Source organism: Scyliorhinus canicula, chromosome 3 (genome assembly GCF_902713615.1).
Source record: "Scyliorhinus canicula chromosome 3, sScyCan1.1, whole genome shotgun sequence".
Lineage (NCBI taxonomy): Eukaryota > Metazoa > Chordata > Chondrichthyes > Carcharhiniformes > Scyliorhinidae > Scyliorhinus > Scyliorhinus canicula.
Window position 1 is genome coordinate 226,027,228 of NC_052148.1, and position 20,250 is coordinate 226,047,477.

Consider the following 20,250-nt stretch of genomic DNA (forward strand, 5'->3'; position numbering starts at 1 on the left):
TATCCAACCCTCCATCTAATGTCCACAGACATGTATTCCTGATTAGCTACCCAATCCTGCTGATGTCTCTTCCCCCACCCTGCGCCAAAGATTAGCAATATAGGTCCCTCAAACTAATTATAAAGTGACTTTGGAAGAGAGACCAGTCCCCATACCCTTTGCTTCTTCTAGATATTGTACATCAAAATTTCAATTCAAAAATAGAATTTCCATGTAGTTGGCGTTGTCTAAATTGCACCATCATAGAGGAAGGTGTGAGGTCCTTTGGGCCATTTGGTGTCGTGATGCACTTTCAAGAACTGAATAACGTCGAATATTAGTGGTGGTGGGGGGTGCAGATTTGGGAGAAAATGTGAAAAAGGAGAATAAAAATATATTTTTTTAAAAAGTCTAACACCAACCACCAAGCATCAGGTAACGAATCAGGAGAAATATGTTGGTACTGAGATTGTGGCCATTTTAATATATTTATCTGATCCAATCCATGTTGCAGTACAATTATAGCATTGCCATATTTCGCTTCTGCCTCCTATACTTCCTGTTTGTTACAACAATAGACTCATGTCATAAAATGTTTAATGCTCTGGATTATGAATCAGAACACCTAAGACGGCTTTTATTTCTATAATGGGGGAATTCAATGGTGGATTAATGCACCTATGGAAATTGGAGCTTTTATGGATGCTACTTTGGATTTTGATCCCTATAGTGAGTCACAAACAACATGAACTTTTGGCTATGGGATTTCTTTTTCATTTTTATGGGATGTGGGCTTTGTTGGCTAGGCTAGCATTTGTTGCCCATCCCAAATTGCCCTTCAGAAGATGGTAATGAGCTGCCTTCTTGAACCGCTGCAGTCCGTGAGGTGTAGGTACACCTACTGTGCTATTAGGGAGGGAGTACCAGGACTTTGACCCAGTGACAGTGAAGGAACGGAGATATATTTCCAAGTCAGGATGGTGAGTGACTTGGAGGGTAACCTCCATGTGGTGACCTACCCCGAGGAACTGCAGAAGTGTCCTGCGACTGAGATGACTGACCTTCAACAAACACAATCCTCTTTGTTCCCTCTGATTCCCATTAACCCCAGTTTTGCTACGGCTTCTTGATGCCATTCTCAATAAAATGCTGCATTGTTGAGGCCTGTCACACTCTCCTCTACTCTGGAATTTAGTTATTTGTCCATGTTTGAGCCAAAGGCTCAAGGTAATTGGTCGGGTAGGATTTGTCCTGTTTCTTGTGTACAGGACATACCTAGACAATTTTTCACAGTGCCGGGTAGTTGCCAGTGTTGTAGCTGTACTGGAACAACTTGGCTAGGGGTGTGGCAGGTTCTGGGGCACAAATCTTCAGTAATATTGCCGGAATATTATCAGGGCCCACAGCCTTTGCAGTATCCAATTCCTTCAGCTTCTCTTGATATTGCATGGGGTGAATCGAATTGGCTAAAACTGGCATCTGGGATGCTGGGGACCTTTGGAGGAGACCGAAGTGGATCGTTCACTCGGCACTTCTGGCTGAAGATCATTGCGAATGCTTCAGCCTCGGCTTTTGCACAGATGTGCGGGCTCGTCCATCATCAAGGATAGGGATATTTGTTAAGCCTCCTCCTCCAGTGAGTTGTTTTAATTGTCCACCACCGTTCACAGCTGGATGTGGCAGGACTGCAGAGCTTGGATCTGATTCATTGGTTATGGGATCCTTAGTTCTGTCTGTCACTTGCTGCTTATGTTGTTTGGCCTGCAAGTAGTCCTGTTTTGTAGCCTTCACCAACTTGATACTTCGTTTTTTTCGGTAAGTGGGTGATATGGCAGGCCATGAGATAACAGATTGTTGTGGAGTGCTGCTGCTGATGGCCCACAGTGCCTCATGGATGCCTGGTCTTGAGTTGCTAGAACTGTACTGAATATCCCATTTAGCACAATGGTAGTACCGCACAGCATGATGGATGGTATCCTTAATGTGCAGACGGAACTTCACCTCCACAAGGACTGTCCGATACTATTATGGACAGATGCATCTGCGGCAGGCAGATTTGCGAGGATGAGGTCTAGTATGTTTTTCCCACTTGTTGGTTCCCTTGCAGACAGGTTCACCTGTCGCAGACCCAGTCTGTTAGAGCTCGGCCACTCTTGGTGATGGACATTGAAGTCCTCTACCCAGAGTAAATTCTGCGCCCTTGCCACCCACAGTGTTTCTGGGTTTTCACATGAAAGAGTACTGATTCATCAGCTGACGGTGGTCAGCAGGAGGTTTCCTTGACCATATTTGTGATGAAGACATGAGACTTCATGGGGTCCAGAGTCTATGTTGAGGACTCCCAGGGCAACTTCTACCACTGTGCTGCTGCCACCTGTCCTGGATCTGTCCTGTTGGTGGGGCAGGATATATCCAGGAATGGTGATAGTGGTGTCTGGGATGTTATCTGCAAGGTATGATTCTGTCAGTCTGAAAATGTCTGAGTCAGGGCATTAAGTGAACCAGCTAGGTTTTTTACGACCATTGACAATAGTTTTATGATCATCATAGAATCATAGAATTTACAGTGCAGAAGGAGCCTTTCCCCCATCGGGTCTGCACCAGCCCTTGGAAGGAGCACCCTACTTAAGCCCACACCTCCACCCCTTCCCCGCAACCCCATCTAACCTTTTTCTGGACACGAAGGGCAATTTATCATGGCCAAATCGCCTAACCTGCACATCTTCGGACTGTGGGAGGAAACCCACGCAGACATGAGGAGAAAGTGCAGACTCCGCACAGACAGTAACCCAAGCTGGGAATCTAACCTGGGACCCTTGTGCAGTGAAGCAACAGTGCTAACCACTGTGCTACCGTTCCGCCCTTAGATGTTTAATTCCCGATATATGTTGGATTCAATTCCCACCACCTGCTGTGGTGGGATTTGAACCAGAGTCCCCAGAGTATTACATTGGGTCCCTGGATCCCCAATCTAGTGACAATACCATAAGTCAGTGCCTCCCCATGTGATAAATTACAACATGTGATAAAGGATAGTCACGGGAAACCACAGGAATATAGCTGATGGTGTGATTTTGTTTTAAAATAGTGATTCTGCTTTTCTTTTTTGTCTCAAGCTGAGCTTTCTAATGGGAAATTCAAATTTCTGATGAGTTCAATGAAATAATTAGACTTCCAAGAGCATCCGATCTAGGCATTTTTTCAGTCCACATAAAGTGTGTTTGAATGCAGTGGCTTAATTTCAAATTAAAACTTTATGGCTCAAGCGGTGAATGCAACCACTGGGCATTGTGCATTAGATAGTAATTGTCCTCTTCTCAATAGTGTGTATTGCAATGAAGAAAAAGATATGCCTGGTAACATAGCTGCTTTATTTAGCTGTGTACTTGAATTAGATCATATCTCGTGCGTTGGACCTTGAATGCGAGGCCTGAAAGAAGGCAATGAGCAGGTTTTTCAAAGTGCTGGTTGCAATCCATGCGTAGGTCATGTACAAGTGCCAGAAGGGTTGTGGAGCTGAGGGTCATATCGGTGTTCCGGAAAGATCCCGGCAATATTGTTGAAGACTAAAGCTCAGCAGCACACAAGCCGAGCTGTTCTAACTCAGCTGCAACACTGCTATCTACCTGTAACTGTGAACAGCGATGCCCACATATCAGAGGGGCTCTTTTTGTGAGTGAGTTGTGGAGCCTTGTTAGATTCTGTTTCCACTCTGCTGGGCAGTACTGCAGTCTCTTTGGTTTCCGAAACGTAGGATTAAGATTTTCTCGATACTGATGAATGACTAGGCATTTGGAAAGCAACGGGTTCATTTCCCTTTTACTGCACTTGGGCACTCTGGTGCCACAGGACAAAAAAAGTCTTAATTTTAAAACTGCAGCTGTACCATAAATAAACTGTTGTGAATCTGTCCCACGCCAAACATAAGGTGACAAATAAGGTAAAGTGACAGATACTTAAAATGGGGCAGGTAGATTTTGAAGTACTCCATGTTTGAGTTTTAAATTATTATCAAAAGGGAACAGCCTAACTTCAGTCTCTCTCTGTATCACTACTTCTCCATATCTCTATCAATCTCCCTACATATCTTTGTAACTCTAATTCTATTTTGATATACGAGAGCACTGAAGTCAATGAGATCGGCATGATGGTGGGAGAAGTAAAAGAAAATTGTCTGACAGACGCACAGAAAATTGAAAGTCGTTTGGGAACAGGGGAAAATGAAGTGGGGGAGGGGGAAGAGTGGCTGGGCCGGATTGGAACAGAAAGTGAAACGAGCAAAACAAATTGGTGTGGCAACTGCTTTGCCCAAGACCGTAAGAAATGACAACGTTGTGAACACAGCCCAGTCCACGACGCGAATCTGCCTCCCTTCCATTGACTCTGTCTACTCCTCCCACTACCTTGGGAAACAGTAAGAAGTCTTACAACACCAGGTTAAAGTCCAACATGTTTGTTTCAAACACTTCAAACAGGTTCACCCGAAGAAGGAGCAGTGCTCCGAAAGCTAGTGTTTGAAACAAACATGTTGGACTTTAACCTGGTGTTGTAAGACTTCTTACTGTGCTCACCCTAGTCTAGTGCCGGCATCTCCACATCATACCGTGGGAAAGTGGGCAGCATAAAAGACCCCTCCCACCCAGGTTATTTTCTTTTCCAACATCTTCCATTGGGCAGAAGACACAAAAGTCTGACGGGTTCAAAAACAGCATCTTCCCCACTGTTGCCAGATGCCTGAATGATCCTCTTGTGGACTGATCTGACCTTTTCACACATCTTCTCTATTGAGTAGTACTACACTCTATGCTTCGCCCGATGTATGTCCTATGTTTTTTCATGTATGGAGTGATCTGTCTGGACAGTACGTAAAACAATACTTTTCACTGTTCCTCGATACACCTGACAAATCAAATCATATCCAAGTAAATTCCTGGTGATAAAGGGAAAATCTGGAAAAAGAATCATACATAAGGAGAAATCCAGGAGGCTTGCAGCGTGCCGGAGGCTAGCAGCGTGCGAAAAATAATATCACTGGCATGGAGATAAAAGAAAATCAAATTATGGTGGGAGATGCAGAGTAACTTGTAGCGAGATGAGCATTGATGGGGAGAGAGTGAAACTGAAATGATTATGGATAGCCCAGACATATGGGGAGGGGAGAGGACACCAGGAGTCGGATGGGGAGGACACGGGGCATCAAAGTGGCACAGTGGTTAGCACTGCTGCTGATGCCGCTGAGGGCCCGGGTTCGAATCCCGGCTCTGGGTCACTGTCTGTGTGGAGTTTGCACATTCTCCCCGTGTCTGCGTGGGTTTCACCCCCACAACCCAAAGATGTGCGGAGTAGATGGATTGGCCACACTAAATTGCCCCTTAGTTGGAAAAAAATAATTGGGAACTCAATTTTTTTTTTAAATGGATGGGGAGGACACAGGAACAGGAGGGAGAGTGAAGGGCGTAAGTTCTATGCTGTCCAGTTACACTCCACCAATGTCTATGCATGCTCCCTCCTGTCTTGCCCAACCTCAGACAAAGCCCGTGGAGTGAGATCATGAGGACCAAGCAGGCGCACCTGTCACATTAAAGATAAGCGAATGTGGCATCGCTCCTGTAGATTGACCGGTTTGGCTCCTGGGGGAAAAAAGTTTGAAAAACACGGGTATAGACCAAAAGTTCCCAAGCATGTTTTGATGAGCGCCCCTTTTGTTTTTAAGATATTTACTTGCCTAAGCTCTTTCTGTGGGTCAGTATTTGGAGAAAAGAACAGTTCAATTATTATTCCTTTTCAAAAAGAAAAAGTGGGAGGCAAAATTGTGAAGCTCAAAATGCGGTCATACAGGATTGTGCGCCTCAATAGTCAACTGCTTCAAGGATCTCCACTTTCACACACAGCATTCAGAATATTTCGCAAATGTCTTTCATCTTTCTCTTTAATGCAACCTGGCATTGTCACAGATGATAAATTGTGGAGTAATTATAGTGTGCAGAATGTTTGAATCCCTGCTGATTTCTAGAAGTGGACATTGGACCAATCTGATCTGTTTCTGGCTAAAAGTAGATGATTGCTGGCAGGAACTCTTGTCAGTCCAGTGTCCAATTTTAAAAATTGACAATTATTCTGTGCTACACTAAGCTAATAAAGGGAGGGGAACTAGTGAAAGATAGGAATATTTTGGTCATGGTGAAATGCACAAATGATTGAGGAGCCAGCAGAGAGAGCCACTGAATTTCAATGAAACCCCCACCCCTCAATGCTGTCTGCAATTTGTGATCCCTTTCCCTGTCGCACAATCCACCATCTCCCATCTGAAAGGCAAGAGGACCAGAAGGTAAACGCGGAGAGAAAAACAGCATCATCCATCTGCACGTCCCTGTACAGCTCTATAGGAAATCAGCTAATGTTCGTCTCCACTGACTTCCTGTCAACCTTTTCCACCTTTTTGTGTAAATTGTCCATATCGACTTGCCACACTAATTGCACCTCTCGAGGGAGGTCCTTTCCATTGTAATGTAAGTAGAGGAATCTGTACAGAAAATATAAAAAATAAGGGCAGAGTGGCGGTTGGCTTTAAAGTTGGGAATGATTAATATTGTCTTGCCTGCTCTAAATATCCCACAGACCCTGACCCCATTTGGTTTGAGATTGCACTGGGTGGTTACTCTGCAAGTTCAGTGTCATGGATGGTCATGTGGCTGTAATTCATCTCCAGCGTGAAGAAGACAGTTCGCATTTTTGAACTGGAATGGTGACAGTTCCCAAACAACAAAAGTTAGCATGGAGGGTAGGCCATGAAAGGAGTGCTAATATCACAATTTCAGCTCGCTACACAAATTTGCTAACACACTGATATGCGGAGCTGGCTCACTGGAAAAGTTTTACAGATGTAGTTTATATAGAGCATTGGTGAGAACACACCTGGAATATTGTGTGAAGTTTTATTCTCCTTTATCTGAGGAAGGATGTTCTTGCTATAGAGCAAGTGCAGAGGTTTACCAGACTGATTCCTGGGATGGTGGGATTTGGACTTGAGGAGAGTTTGAGTAGGCTAGGATTATATTCCCTGGAGTTCAGAAAAATGAGGGGGGAATCTCATAGAAATCTCAAATTCTGACTGGGTAGATGCAAGAAGGATGTTCCCAATGCTGGGGTATCCAGAAAAAGGGGGCATAGTCTAAGGATACTGGGTAAATCTTTTAGGACAGAAATGAGGAGAGGTTTCTTCATCCAGAGAGTGATGAGCCTGTGGAATTTGCTATCACAGGAAGCAGTCGAAGGCAAAACATTGAACATTTTCAAGAAGAAGTTCGATATGGCTGGGGCCAAAGGATATGGGGGAAAGTGGGAATAGGTTATTGAGAAGAATGATCAGCCATGGTCATATTGAACTGCAAAGCAGGCTTGAGGGGCAAATGCCTACTCCTCCTATTCCATGTTTCTATTTCTGTGCCTGCATGCTGGCACAGAGGTCTTTGGCAGGTGAAAGAAGAGCAAATGTGAACCCATTTGATGCCATTTACTTTCACACTACCACTGACCAAGTATTTATGATTGCACTGGTGTGAAACTGACTCAAATATATTTTAACTGCATTAATTCTTATAGAATCCTCTGCATATTGATGTTCAATCATGCCATCTGAGAACTTTTATGTTTATGGCAATGATCTCTCAAACTGTCACTGGGTCACAATCCTGAGCTCCCTTCCTAATAGCACTGTGGTGTACCTACACTAAATGGACTACAGTTGTTCAAGTAGGCTGCTCACCACCACCTTCTCGAGAGGACTTGGGGATGGGCAAGAAATGCTGAACTACCCAACAATGCCCACATCCCATAAATGAATATAAAAGAGCCGGGCAATATGGAAATGAACCATCATATTGAAGGTCTGGACATATGGTCATGAGCGGAAATGGGAAGTTATAGCGATGTCTGGAAGTGCGGTCAGAAGCTCATTTCAGAGTCACATATGACTTAAGGCTGTGAAGTAACCGTCAGTTGCCAGGTGAGGGGTGGAGTTTGTGGCAGAGACCGAAGACAGGTGTGGAGCCTTGTTCTTAATTTTTTGGGAAGATTTTTAAATCGACCCTTTTCAAAACAAACTTTTTTCTTTTGTCATTCTACTTCTTCGGAATCTTTCCCTCCATTTATATCTCTTTCCATGTCTAATTTGGCATAGAATTCACCCACTCTAACGCGGTAGCATGGTGGTTAGCATAAATGCTTCACAGCTCCAGGGTCCCAGGTTTGATTCCCGGCTGGGTCACTGTCTGTGCGGAGTCTGCACGTCCTCCCCATGTGTGCGTGGGTTTCCTCCGGGTGCTCCGGTTTCCTCCCACAGTCCAAAGATGTGCTGGTTAGGTGGATTGGCCATGCTAAATTGCCTGTAGTATCCTAAAAAGTAAGGTTAAGGGGGAGGGGTTGGGTTACGGGTATGGGGTGGATACGTGGGTTTGAGTGAGGTGATCATGGCTCGGCACAACATCGAGGGCCGAAGGGCCTGTTCTGTGCTGTACTGTTCTATGTTCTATACTTGCATCTTTTTGCTATTTATTCCCACTCTTGGTTACGGTGATATCCTGTCTCTTGCCCTGGCCACTAACATCTTTATTGTCACAAGTAGGCTTACATTGACACTGCAATGAAGTTACTGTTAAAAGCCCCCTAGTCGCCACATTCCGGCACCTGTTCGAGTACACAGGGAGAATTCAGAATGTCCAAATTACCTAACAGCATGTCTTTCCAGACTTGTCGGAGGAAACTGGAGCACCCGGAGGAAACCCTTGCAGACACGGGGAGAACGTGCAGACTCCACACAGACAGTGACCCAAGCCAGGAATCGAACCTGGGACCCTGGAGCTGTAAAGCAACAGTGCTACCCACTGTGTTACCGTGCTGCTCTATGGCCCAGGGTGCTAAGTTTCCCTTATTGTACACTTAACAATAGTTGTTAACAGAGAATTTTAAGCTAAAGTGTAGGAGTAAGTGTAATGAACATACACTGTTAGATGCTCTATGCTATAGCAGAAACTGCCCCAGTATTTACAATTTGACTTATTCTTCGGGAATGATCTGTGAATGCAGTTCATCTGTGTTCGCAACCATTAATTATTAAAAAGGTTTTATTGGGAAAAGATCCAAAATGCTTTGAGTCACAGGTTGTGAATAGCAAGTTTCTTTGAGACTTAATCAGTTTCCAGGTGATGAAAATCAAGCAAAACAATTTTTCACGTTTGAAAAGAAGAAACTCCGATCAAAATTTAAAAATACAATTCTACTTTAGAGATTTTCTCTCCTCCCCTCATTTCTAAAATCTGTACGTTATTCTGCAAAAAGTGCTTTTCAGGCAATAGTAAAAATAAATTAAAGGCGAAAAATAAAAAAATCTGAGAACTGCAACAACACAGTCCATATGTGTAACGATTTGAGTATGTAATCCATCATCAAAATGGGCTAGTTTGTGTATGCTGGAGAAAGCAACTCCCATTTTCTAAGCTATTTATTTTCCTTTTGCCTTTCTTTCATCTCTCAGCACAACATGCCTTCCCTGGCTGAGGTGGGCAAATGGCTTGCCACTTACAGCTGTGTTAAAAGTGAATGGTCCATCTTCTTCCATTTAGGGAATCACTTTACCCTGTTTTATTGCCTTCCAAACCTCACCCAAATCTAACATGTACCAAGCCCCAGTTAACCTTCACCCATGTGCTCACTGGCCTACGTTAGCCCCCAGTCAAGTAATCCCTTGATACAATTCTTGTCTTTACTTCAAGGCCTGCTCCTTCCTATATTTGTAACCTCCTTCATTGATACAACTCTCTGCAATCCTTCAATTCTGATCCCTTGCACATCCTCTATTTTAATTGCTCAATCATTGGTGAATGCCTTCAGTCTTCCAGGCCCGTAGCTCTAGAATATATTTTCCCTTCTCCAACTGTATCCACCTTTTTTTTTTCCTCCTTTAAGACACTCTACCGATATCTTTTGCCACGCTTTTGGTCATCTGCCCAAATCTCCTTGTGTCTTGTGTGTCAAATTTGTTAACATTTCTATGAAAGACCTTGCGATGTTTTACAATGTTTAAGGCACTACATGCAAGTTTCTAGAATTAAGATTACTGGCTCATTATTTGGAGGTCAGTACTTGCAAATTTAATCTCAGAATATTCTCTGGCACAAGGGTCCAATGGAATGCTGACGGGCATCAAAAAATACACCTAGGGGGAATTACTGATCGATTTTGTGGTCTACTCTTGTTTGAAGGACATTTCCGTTTTATTCTCATCCTTATGTTCAAACCTTTTATGGTGATGTCCTCCTCTATCTCCAATGTAAGGTAAGGGAGTGAAGCAAACTTTTAAACTTCTCTGTAGTAGCTTGTGGGCATTTTATTCTGCGATGTCAGCCAGCATTCTTTCCTTCAAGTTAAGATGGTCATGAATCTCATTGCTAATTTTGAGACTTGTTTGGAAATAGCTCCAGAATTTGTCAAAGTAGAATGTTCCGAGCTGTGATGAGGTGTTGTTTAAATACCAGTCTTTCCATGTTGACTGGTGGGTAGCAGAGTGAAGTGGCGCAAGATTAATCTTCCAACTCATTTTGGTGAAACTTTTTCAACATTTAAGCTAAAGTTCTTTTTACTTTAGAACATAGAACAAACAGTGCAGAAGGAGGCCATTCGGCCCATCGAGTGCACCCACTCACATAAGCCCTCACTTCCACCCTATCCCCGTAACCCAATAACCCCTCCTAACCTTTTTGGTCACTAAGGGCAATTTATCATGGTAAATCCACCTAACCTGTACGTCTGTTGACTGTGGGAGGAAACCCACGCAGATATGGGGAGAACAGACTCCGCACAGGCAGTGACCCAGCGGGGAATCGAACCTGGGACCCTGGCGTTGTGAAGCCACAGTGCTACTTGTGCTACCGTGCTGCCTGATACTTTGAGCAATTAAGCTTTGCAACATTCTCCAATCCCAAATTAGCTTTATTGCTGTAGCAGTTTCTTGCAAGATTGTCACAAGTAGAATATAAATTTATTTTTTTCTGGTTTCATCGTGAAGTCTATATTGAATCAGAGTCAGATTCTTTATGGTGCAGAAGGAAGCCATTTGGCCATCTGCATTTGCCCTCTGAAAGAACATTCTACCCAATCCCACAACCCTGCATTATCCACATAACTCTGCATATTAAAAAAAATATATAATCCAGTTCCCTTTGTTTTGAATACCTTGATCAAACCTGCCTCCACCACCTTTTCATAAAGTTCGTTCCAGTTCCAACTGGCCTCTGGGTGAATATTGTTTTCCTCACATAACCTTTACTCCTTTTGTCAATTTGAATCTGTCATTTAAAAAAATAAATTTTTATTCTCCTTTTTCACATTTTCATCCAAATTTACACCCACCAACAATCTACGGTAACAAATACAATCCCCTGGCCAACACTTCCTCCATCCCACCAACTCCCAAACAATCCTCAACATTTTAAATACAAACATCAAAGAAAAGGATTCAAGAATCCACCATCCACCCATACATACTCGCCAACAACGTACACAGTCCAATCCCCCCCCCCCCCCCCCCCATGTTCGATGTCATTCAATTCTTGAAAGTGCATAATAAACAAAGCCCATGAATTGTAGAACTCATCTTTCCTCCCTCTCAACGAATCTGTCATTCTTGATGCTCACTTCAGCAGGAACAGTTTCTCATTCTTTACTCTGTCCATATCCTTCAGAATCATCAATACTTCAATCAAGTCTCCTCTCGGCTTTCTTTTCTTCAAGGAAAGCAGACCCAACCTCTCCAACCTATTCTCATAGCTACAGTTCTTTATCCCTCAAAGCATATGAATCTCCTCCATTCCAATGCCTTTGCATTCTTCCTCCAGTTTGCTTGCTGTTCACTCCAATTTCTCCCTCTTTGAAGTGGGAGTAGTCCGAATCTGTTGCCAAATGCAGAGACTCATGGTAGCACAGTGGGTAGCACTGTTGCTTCACAGCACCAGGGTCCCAGGTTCAGTTGCCAGCTTGGGTCACTGTCCTTCTGAACGTTTCCCCCCTCGTGTCTGCATGAATTTCCTCTTGAGTGCTCCAGTGTCCTCCCACAAGTCTCGAAAGACATGCTGTCAGGTAATTTGGACATTCTGAATTCTCTCTGTACCCAAACAGGCGTCGGAATGTGGCGACTTGGGGCTTTTCACAGTAACTTCATTTCAATGTAAGTTGACTTGTGACAATACAATTATTTTTTTTTAAAATGTGAGTACACAGTATTTTTATCTTGTGCTCCTTGCTGAGCCAGTGTAGGCTTTTTGTTTAATGCAATGTTGATTTTAAAAGGGTTACTCTTTGAGTCCATAATCCATTTCAGCAGATTGATGTTTGTTGCTACAGTGTAGTTTAAAAAAAAAACAAGTTTGATATATTTGTATTGTGTGTGCCCTGCTGAGATCAGCAAGGTTGCTAAGAGCTATCAGATGATAGCTACTCACATGACAGCAGTTAGAGACTGCTGTTGTAGCCAATGTTTGAACAAGCTTACAGGGCCAGTCACAAAAGCATGTGTCTACAGGAGCCATACAGAAAGCACCATGTGATGCTGTGATTAGCTATTAACTGGTGACAGGAATATGCTGTGGTTTAACACTGGTTTAACCAATGAAGTGCAAGGAACACTGCAGAAGCTTAATTCATTTTAGATTTTTTTTGCCCAAATATTTATGGACATTGCAATTATAGCTTTTACATGTCTTGAATAGCGGAATCTTAAAATTATTGAATGGTATCGTTTTTTATTTTTAAAAACTGCAATTGGGTGCATTTGCACTAAAATATATCTTTTGCAAAATTAACTAGCCTTGGCTTCATCATGCAGCTTTCATTTGAGGAAATGCAACATGCGATGTTTCGGCACAATAAAGCAAAGAGATGATTGAAGGTTGGAAAGCAGATGAGAATTGGCTGTTTAAAGGATTTTTTTTGGAAAAAATGAGTTTAGGGAAACGGGTGAAATTGGCAGAGGCAAATCGGTGCACTATTGCAGCCGTGTAAAGATAGTTGAAAAAGATGAAGAGTTTCCTGTTACATCAAAATTTTAACTTTTTTTCTTGAAGTGCTGCAGCCTCTGGTACCTTGTCTACTTGGCTATCCTCCATGTGTGTGCTCTTAAAATGTACCACAAAGCTTTTTTTTTTAATTGGGTGCAATTTAGCATGGCCAATTCACCTACCCAGCACACCTTTTGGGTTGTGGGGGTGAGACCCGGAGAATGTGGAAACTCCACACGGACAGTGACCCGAGGCCACAATCAAACCCGGGCCATTGTCTCATGAGACAGCAGTTCTAACCATCGTGCTGTCCGTACCTCCAAGTTTTTTGATGAATTGAGCGCGACTGCCAAGCTTGATCCTGTTCTTGCCTAATGTCCAAAAACTGACTCAACAAGGAAAATGAGTTGAACCAAAACTGTCATATGCTAGCTAAGTTAAACTAGTTGGAGACTGACTGGATTCACACCTCGCACCATGACGTGTATGGCTTGGATCCACTGTAAGTCTTGCACTTCCAACTCAGTCGTCAGAAGATCTCAGTTGTCCATTTACTATCTGGACAACAACCAACTTGAAATGTCGAAAGCTTTATAAAACAAAACATTGAGCCACATAAGGTGGTATTAGGGCAGATGACTAAAAGCTGTATCAAACTGGTAGATTTTAAGGTGAGCCTTGAAGGAAAATGGGGTTTAGGGGGAGACTTTGGAGCTGAGGAAGTTGTAAGCATGGCCACAATACTAAAGGGAGGAGTGGAGATGTACTGAGACCTGCAGGGCTGGAGGCAATTATAAAGATAGAGGGGAGCGAGAGCAATGGGTGGATTTGAAAACGAGGAACTTCAACTGAGACATCACTTAACTAGGAGTTGATGTAATGTCAGTGAGGACAGTTGAATGAGGTGAGTTGAGAGATGGATATTAGAGTTTTGGGACCTCCAGTATTCCTTCCTATCCTCACACTTTTACTTTAGAACAAGTCACTGAAGTAAAAAAAGTGAGAAACTTGGTTGAATTTTTTTAAAACTCCCCCAGCATATGGACACACAAGCCAATTGCAGCACCTTTTTGTCATCTAGGCTTTGATGGACTAACTTAACAAAGATCAAAAATCATACTTGATACCCAAGACTCGATTTTTCACTGGCTCTTTGTCACTGTGATGGATCAGGGAGCTCCATTCTGTGATTACTAACTCACCCATAATTGGGTCTCTTTTGCATGTTTTTTAGTTTGTGAAAAAATCGTGACTAGTTTTGTATTTTTCAAACTTTTTGATTTCTTCTGGTCAGCAGTAACCAGAGACAAAATAAACTAATATTCTGCAGTATTTAGTTTAATACAGATGATGTGTTAGTTAATGTCAGCTGGAATAGCCAAAACGAACCAAGTGTGAATGTGATAACTTTATAATTCGAGAACTGCTGAATCCTATTGATGTACTTTGAGTATGCAAAGTGATTTGCATTTTGTAAGCGCCCCTGTTAACCAGATTATTTGCATGTAATTTGAATAGAAATCTGAACATTTGCTCAGTTTGATTATTTACTGTTTTGTGTGATTGTTAAACTTCTGATTTTGAAGCATTTCATCTGCCTTCCTTGGGCCTTTGTTGGGCATCGGGCTGTAGAAAACAACTCTCGACCTATTGCCAAAGTTCCCACGGCTGTTTTGAAATTGTATATAAGAACAACTCAGGACATTTTGTTGAGTATTCCCTTTCCATTTCTGAGAACATAGAACATAGAACATAGAAAATACAACACAGAACAGGCCCTTCGGCCCACGATGTTGTGCCAAACTTTTGTCCTAGATTAAGAACAAATTAATCTAAACCCATCATTCTACCATAATCCATGTACCTCTCCAATAGCCGCTTGAAGAAGATGCTTAACCTGTAACTAGTTTTCAACATGCTATGGAACTATTGTGGTGGAGCGAGGAACACCTAGCTTATATGTGGAAGGAGGCCATTCGGCCCATCGAGCCCATACCCCAGCTAACCTACACATCGTTGGATTTTACGTAAAGTATCCCATCGTGCATCACCGCATTATTACTCAGAATTATTAATCAAAGAGTTGGAGCAGAGGAAAGGCCCTATATTATAGGGCCTAGGCAGCTCAAGACATGGCTCTCAATCTTAGAATGTGGAAATCTGGAATGCACAAGAGACCAGAATTGGATGAGCACAGGGATTTCGGGAGTGTTCTAGAGCTGAAGGTAGTTAAAGGAAGAGATGAGGCCATGGAAGGGTTGGTGGGGGGGGGGGGGGGGGGGGAAGAAATGACCCCCCCCCGTATATACATATGAGGGTTTTGCAGCAGATAAAGTGAGGCATGGGCAGAGAAGAGTGATATTACAGAGGTGGAGGTAGATAGTCTTAGTGATGGAAAGGATGTGGGATTGGAAGCACATCTTGGGGTAAAACCCATTACCTGACCAGTGTGTTGCACTGTGGGATTGTATTGTAGGGAGCATGCACCACAATGGAAGTTTATGTCATTAATTTCTACAGATGGCCATATTTTTACATTCCGGAATGGCATAAAATGGTATTTGAAAGGAGGAAAAATGTTTAAAATTAAATTTAAGTTTGAGGTTGGAAACCAGCTCCTAAAATCCTTTAATTCGTGTGATGATGAGACATACACCACTGCTTGTATGGTGGCTAGATCATCCAGACCAGAACAAAATCCTGTTTTAAAATGAGTAACAGGATCTGCCACAAATCATCAAAACTATCATGTCGCTTCCTGTTGGTCAAGGTCTGTATTGGATCATTAATTGCTTCCACAATTCAGATTATTTTCCTAATATAACTCTGCTAATCTGCTACTTTAGATGGGGAAATTTTTCGCTGGGATTTATTTTGCAAATTTCTTTCCTGCCACTTGTGAAAATTAAAATAATAGCATATAATTGTAGTCTGTAAGATGAGTTGCATTGCATAATAAATCTAATTTTGATATGGGTATTAAATATCAATGCAACTAGTCAACAATACATGTCTGGATTTATACTTCAGGAGCTTTGTGTGATTTTAAACTTTTTCCCAATTTTATCCTGAAGCTTTTCTTCTGGGGAAAATTCACCTTTTGGGTTTCAATGCAAAGAAAGTCACATTGTTTGCATTCTGCAAGATATGAGCCAGATTGACTAAATTACTTTTTATTTTGCCCTTTCTTTGATAAAACAATTGCAACAGGTCAAGGGTACATAAATATGAATTTGAAACAAAATATTTTCATTATGCACCTAAATTTGTGGTAATCAAAAATCAAAGACAAGTGTTAAAATTTTCAGCGGTAAAGAGACTGTTTGAATGATAACAAGTGTGTGGGGGAAAAACAAAATGCACTAAATTATTTGAATTAAAAGCATTACCTCTTGACTATTCTGAAACATTCCCAGCCAACCTTTTAAATTCTATACCCCCATAATTTTCATTCATAACTCAAATGCCTGTGCCCTAACTTGCATCAAATGGTGGCCAACTATCACCCCTAAACTTCCAGACTCACACTCAGTCCCAAAGCCGCACTGCCTCAGTTGCATTTTTATTACATATTATCCATGTGAAGCGACTTGGGACATTTTGATATTTAAGGTGCTTATGTACAATGTGTTAAAATGGCATTGGGCAATGTTATTTCACATAATTGAATTAAGTGATAACATTTCAGCGCACTCTGGAGGAATGGGGCTAAGCCACGTTTTCTGGGGTGTTTCCCATAGAGAAATGTCTGTAGATTTATCTTTATCCATTTTACATGCCCGCACTTCAACCCCTTTCCCCAAAGATTCCCCATGAGCATGTGTACTTTCTCTGACCGAGTAGCACCAGCAGTCACAGCAGCTAGTTATATAGAACCATTTATTGTAATAAAACATCCTAAGGCACTTTACTGGAGCATTATAAAACAAAGTATGACACTGAACCGCATACGATCAGATGATCAAAAGTTTGGTCAAAAAGGTAGGTATGAAGAAGGGAGGAAAATGAGTTGGAGAGGTGAAGTGTAGCAAGGGTATTCTAGAGCTTGTGGCCTAGATAATTAAAATTATAAGCGTTCTTCAAGGCAGCCTTCAGGACGCGCGACAACGCAGAATCGCCGAGCAGAAACTTGTAGCCAAGTTCCACACACGTGAGTACGGCCTCATCCGGGACCTTGGATTTGAAGCTGGTGATTTGAAACAAACCTGTTGGACTTTAACCTGGTGTTGTAAGACTTCTTAGTGTAGATAAATAAAGGTATGGCTGCCAGTGGTGGAGCAATTATGATTGGGGATAATCAGCAAATCAAAATTAGTGCAGATAATCTTTATTAGTGTCACAAGTAAGCTTACATTAACATTGCAATGAAGCTACTGTGAAAATCCCTGAGTCGCCACATCCTAGCGCCTGTTCAGGTACAATGAGGGGGAATTTAGAATGTCCAAATTACCTAACAAGCACGTCTTTTGGAACTTGTGGGAGGAGACCGGAGCACCCGGAGGAAACCCACGCACAGGGAGAACGTGCAGACTGCACAGATAGTGGCCCAAGCCAGGAATTGAACCCGGGTCCCTGCCGCTGTGAAGCAACAGTGCTAACCACTGGGCTACCGTGCCGTCCATATATGTGGTTGTGGGGCTGGAGGAGATTACTGAGATAGAGAGGGGCAAGGCCAAGGAGGGATTTGAAAACGAGGATGGTAATTTTAAAATTGAGACGTTTCTTCACTTGGAGACATGGAGATCAGCAATTACAGGACTTGCTGTGCATTAAGACATGGGCAGCAATGTTTTGGATGACCTCAACTCTACAGAGGGAGTCGAGCCAGGAATGCATTGGAATACTCTAGATGTAACAGCAGAGGTAACAAATAATATGGCGCTAACTATTTTTAATTTGTATGTCATGTTCAAACGAATGTTTTACACGATGTTTGGAAGCTTGTGTAACATTCCCTTAATGTCTAATATTTTGAGTTAGCAACGTGAATAAGCAAGCGAAAGAAGTTTCATGCACAATGAGTAATTATAAACGTAGTGCAGAAATTAAATAGTTGGTGACTTGGGTCGGTTTTTTTTATTTGAAATGAAACTACTGCCTTTCTTGTTTGCATGGGCATAACACAAGTGATTTTATTGTTGAACTCTTAGACAATGTTCTGTAATTTAACTTCACATGAAATTCACACATTCAAACAAACCAGCTCTTAAGTGTGTGCTTGTTTTAGGTTGAAATCATTGAAAGAAAGGATGTTATGATCACCCCTAGCCCCAATTCCAGTGTTAAACTAAGTATTTTACAACAAAGTATGCAATACTTTTATGTGACTCATGTGACACTGAGCCATGCACACCAAAAGGTCCCATGTTCAAAACCCAGTCTATGCAAAAATATCTTCTACTGGGACAATAGTTAAACGCTATGATCAGTTTCAGCATATCCCTTCTGGGCATTGGGGGAGAAAATAATGGGCCTTTTTGATGCTCATTATTATGATACTCATTATTATGATACTTAGCAGTATACTGTCTAGTCTTGGATGTGAATGATGGGTACAGGGAAATTAAATTAAAGATCTCGGTTGACTAGAGACCTACCCTTGCAAGATTCTGCTTTGAGACAGTTGAAAGGGAAAACATTTATTGTGGGATCGGATCATAAGCAAAAGCTGTGCTGATGAACTGGTGAGTAAGTCAGTGAACTGTAGATGCTGCATTCTCATGACATTGGTTAAAAAATAAAAATCAGCGTGTTTTTGAGTGTTTGTGACATGCAGGAACTTTGGCAGATGTCAGCAGCCCAAGAATAGAATGTAAATGTATACAGTAGCTGAAGACTTTACTCTAGTAGCTTTCTGCCCTAAGCTATCGTCACGCTCCAGGCTCTTTGCCACTTCAGGATGGTATTGTAGCCTTCCACTGGGAGTACCATACTGGACTGTGCAAAGTGGAGTGCTGTGCCTATCGGTCAGATTAGCAGCAGGAGCTTTGCAGAGGAAGTCATCTGACAGTCTTGTGCTTTGGGATGGTTGAAAAAGCTAAAATAATAACAGCAGTGCACTCAAGGACATGTTTCTTGTGGTTAACTATAGGTGTGGAAAGATGGAGCACAGCCGCTTCAGGTAAAGTACTGGAGAAGGCTTGATGGGACAAATTTGCCAGTATAATAAATATTCTAATACATTCTGACATTGTGCACAAAATAAATTATTAGCCGGTGAAGAGTTCGTTGCTAATCTTTTTTTTTTCTCCTGCATCTTGCCTTGATTTTTGCTTGCATTGATGTATTGACTGAAAATGTTCATTTCGCTTGAGGTTTATATTTTGCTGTCGTTTTCAGATTTTACTTTACTAATGCTGCTGTGATTATCATGGTTCTGTAACTTTAATATAGCAATTAATTAGAGAATTGGTTTGAAAGCTAACATTCGGATATCACATTTGATTTTGGTGTTAGTTGCGAAGCTCTCAATTCGCGGTGAAATGATCTAGAGTAGCAGTGGGATGAGTCGAAGTTGTTAATACAACCTCTTGGTAACGGCATACATTTTAGTTGGTTTGCATGTTTTTGTTATTGGTCCAAGATGTATGTAAAGGATACACTCAATTGTGGAGCTTCTGGTATGTTGGGCAGTGAATCTGATTTAAAATTGTGAGGGGTTAGCAGCAGTAATGTTGAGGGAAGTTGCAAACAGTATTCAGGGGTATGTGATAAATGAAATACTTTAAATTCAATTTAATTTAAAAAAAAATCAGATTTTGATTTATTTCCGTATTCATGGGTTATCTTTCATAGCTTGTTTTGGGACAAACCAAACAGTAAATAGTGTTAAAGAATCGGGGAGATACTTTATGGGTTATCATTCATAGCTTGTTTTGGGACAACGCAAGCAGTAAATAGTGTTAAAGAATTAGGGGGATACTTTTAAATTTTAAAAATTGAGTTTGGTACAGTGGCACTAAGCACTATATACTTTGAAAAATTAGCTTCCATTTATATATTGTCTATTACATCCTGAAAGCACCTCAAAACAAAACCTAACGACAGAATTGTTATTGGGATGTAGTCATATTTGCATAGGCAAGCAGTGAAATATATGAGCTATCCGTCGGCTTCTTTTTGAACCATGCCAAGCCGTGGGTGTCGAGCATAAACTGCAGGGTGCCCCAACAACAAAGTGTAAATTGTAAGGGAGGATCTTGCCTAGTTCCCTTTATATATA

General features: G+C 41.9%; 1 protein-coding gene across 4 annotated transcripts in view; it reads left to right on the forward strand.

The window, feature by feature from the left end:
- The window catches only part of LOC119963329 (folliculin-interacting protein 2-like), a 120,867-nt gene that overhangs the window by 13,501 nt on the left and 87,116 nt on the right, over positions 1 to 20,250 (forward strand). For 2 of the 4 annotated variants that reach the window (XM_038792308.1, XM_038792310.1), the window contains exon 2: positions 19,120 to 19,149. The exons of the other annotated variants lie outside the window; for them this stretch is intronic. In XM_038792308.1, coding sequence (XP_038648236.1) covers positions 19,120 to 19,149 — 30 coding nt within the window. The remainder of the gene's footprint in view (positions 1 to 19,119; positions 19,150 to 20,250) is intronic. 4 annotated transcript variants of the gene reach the window in all.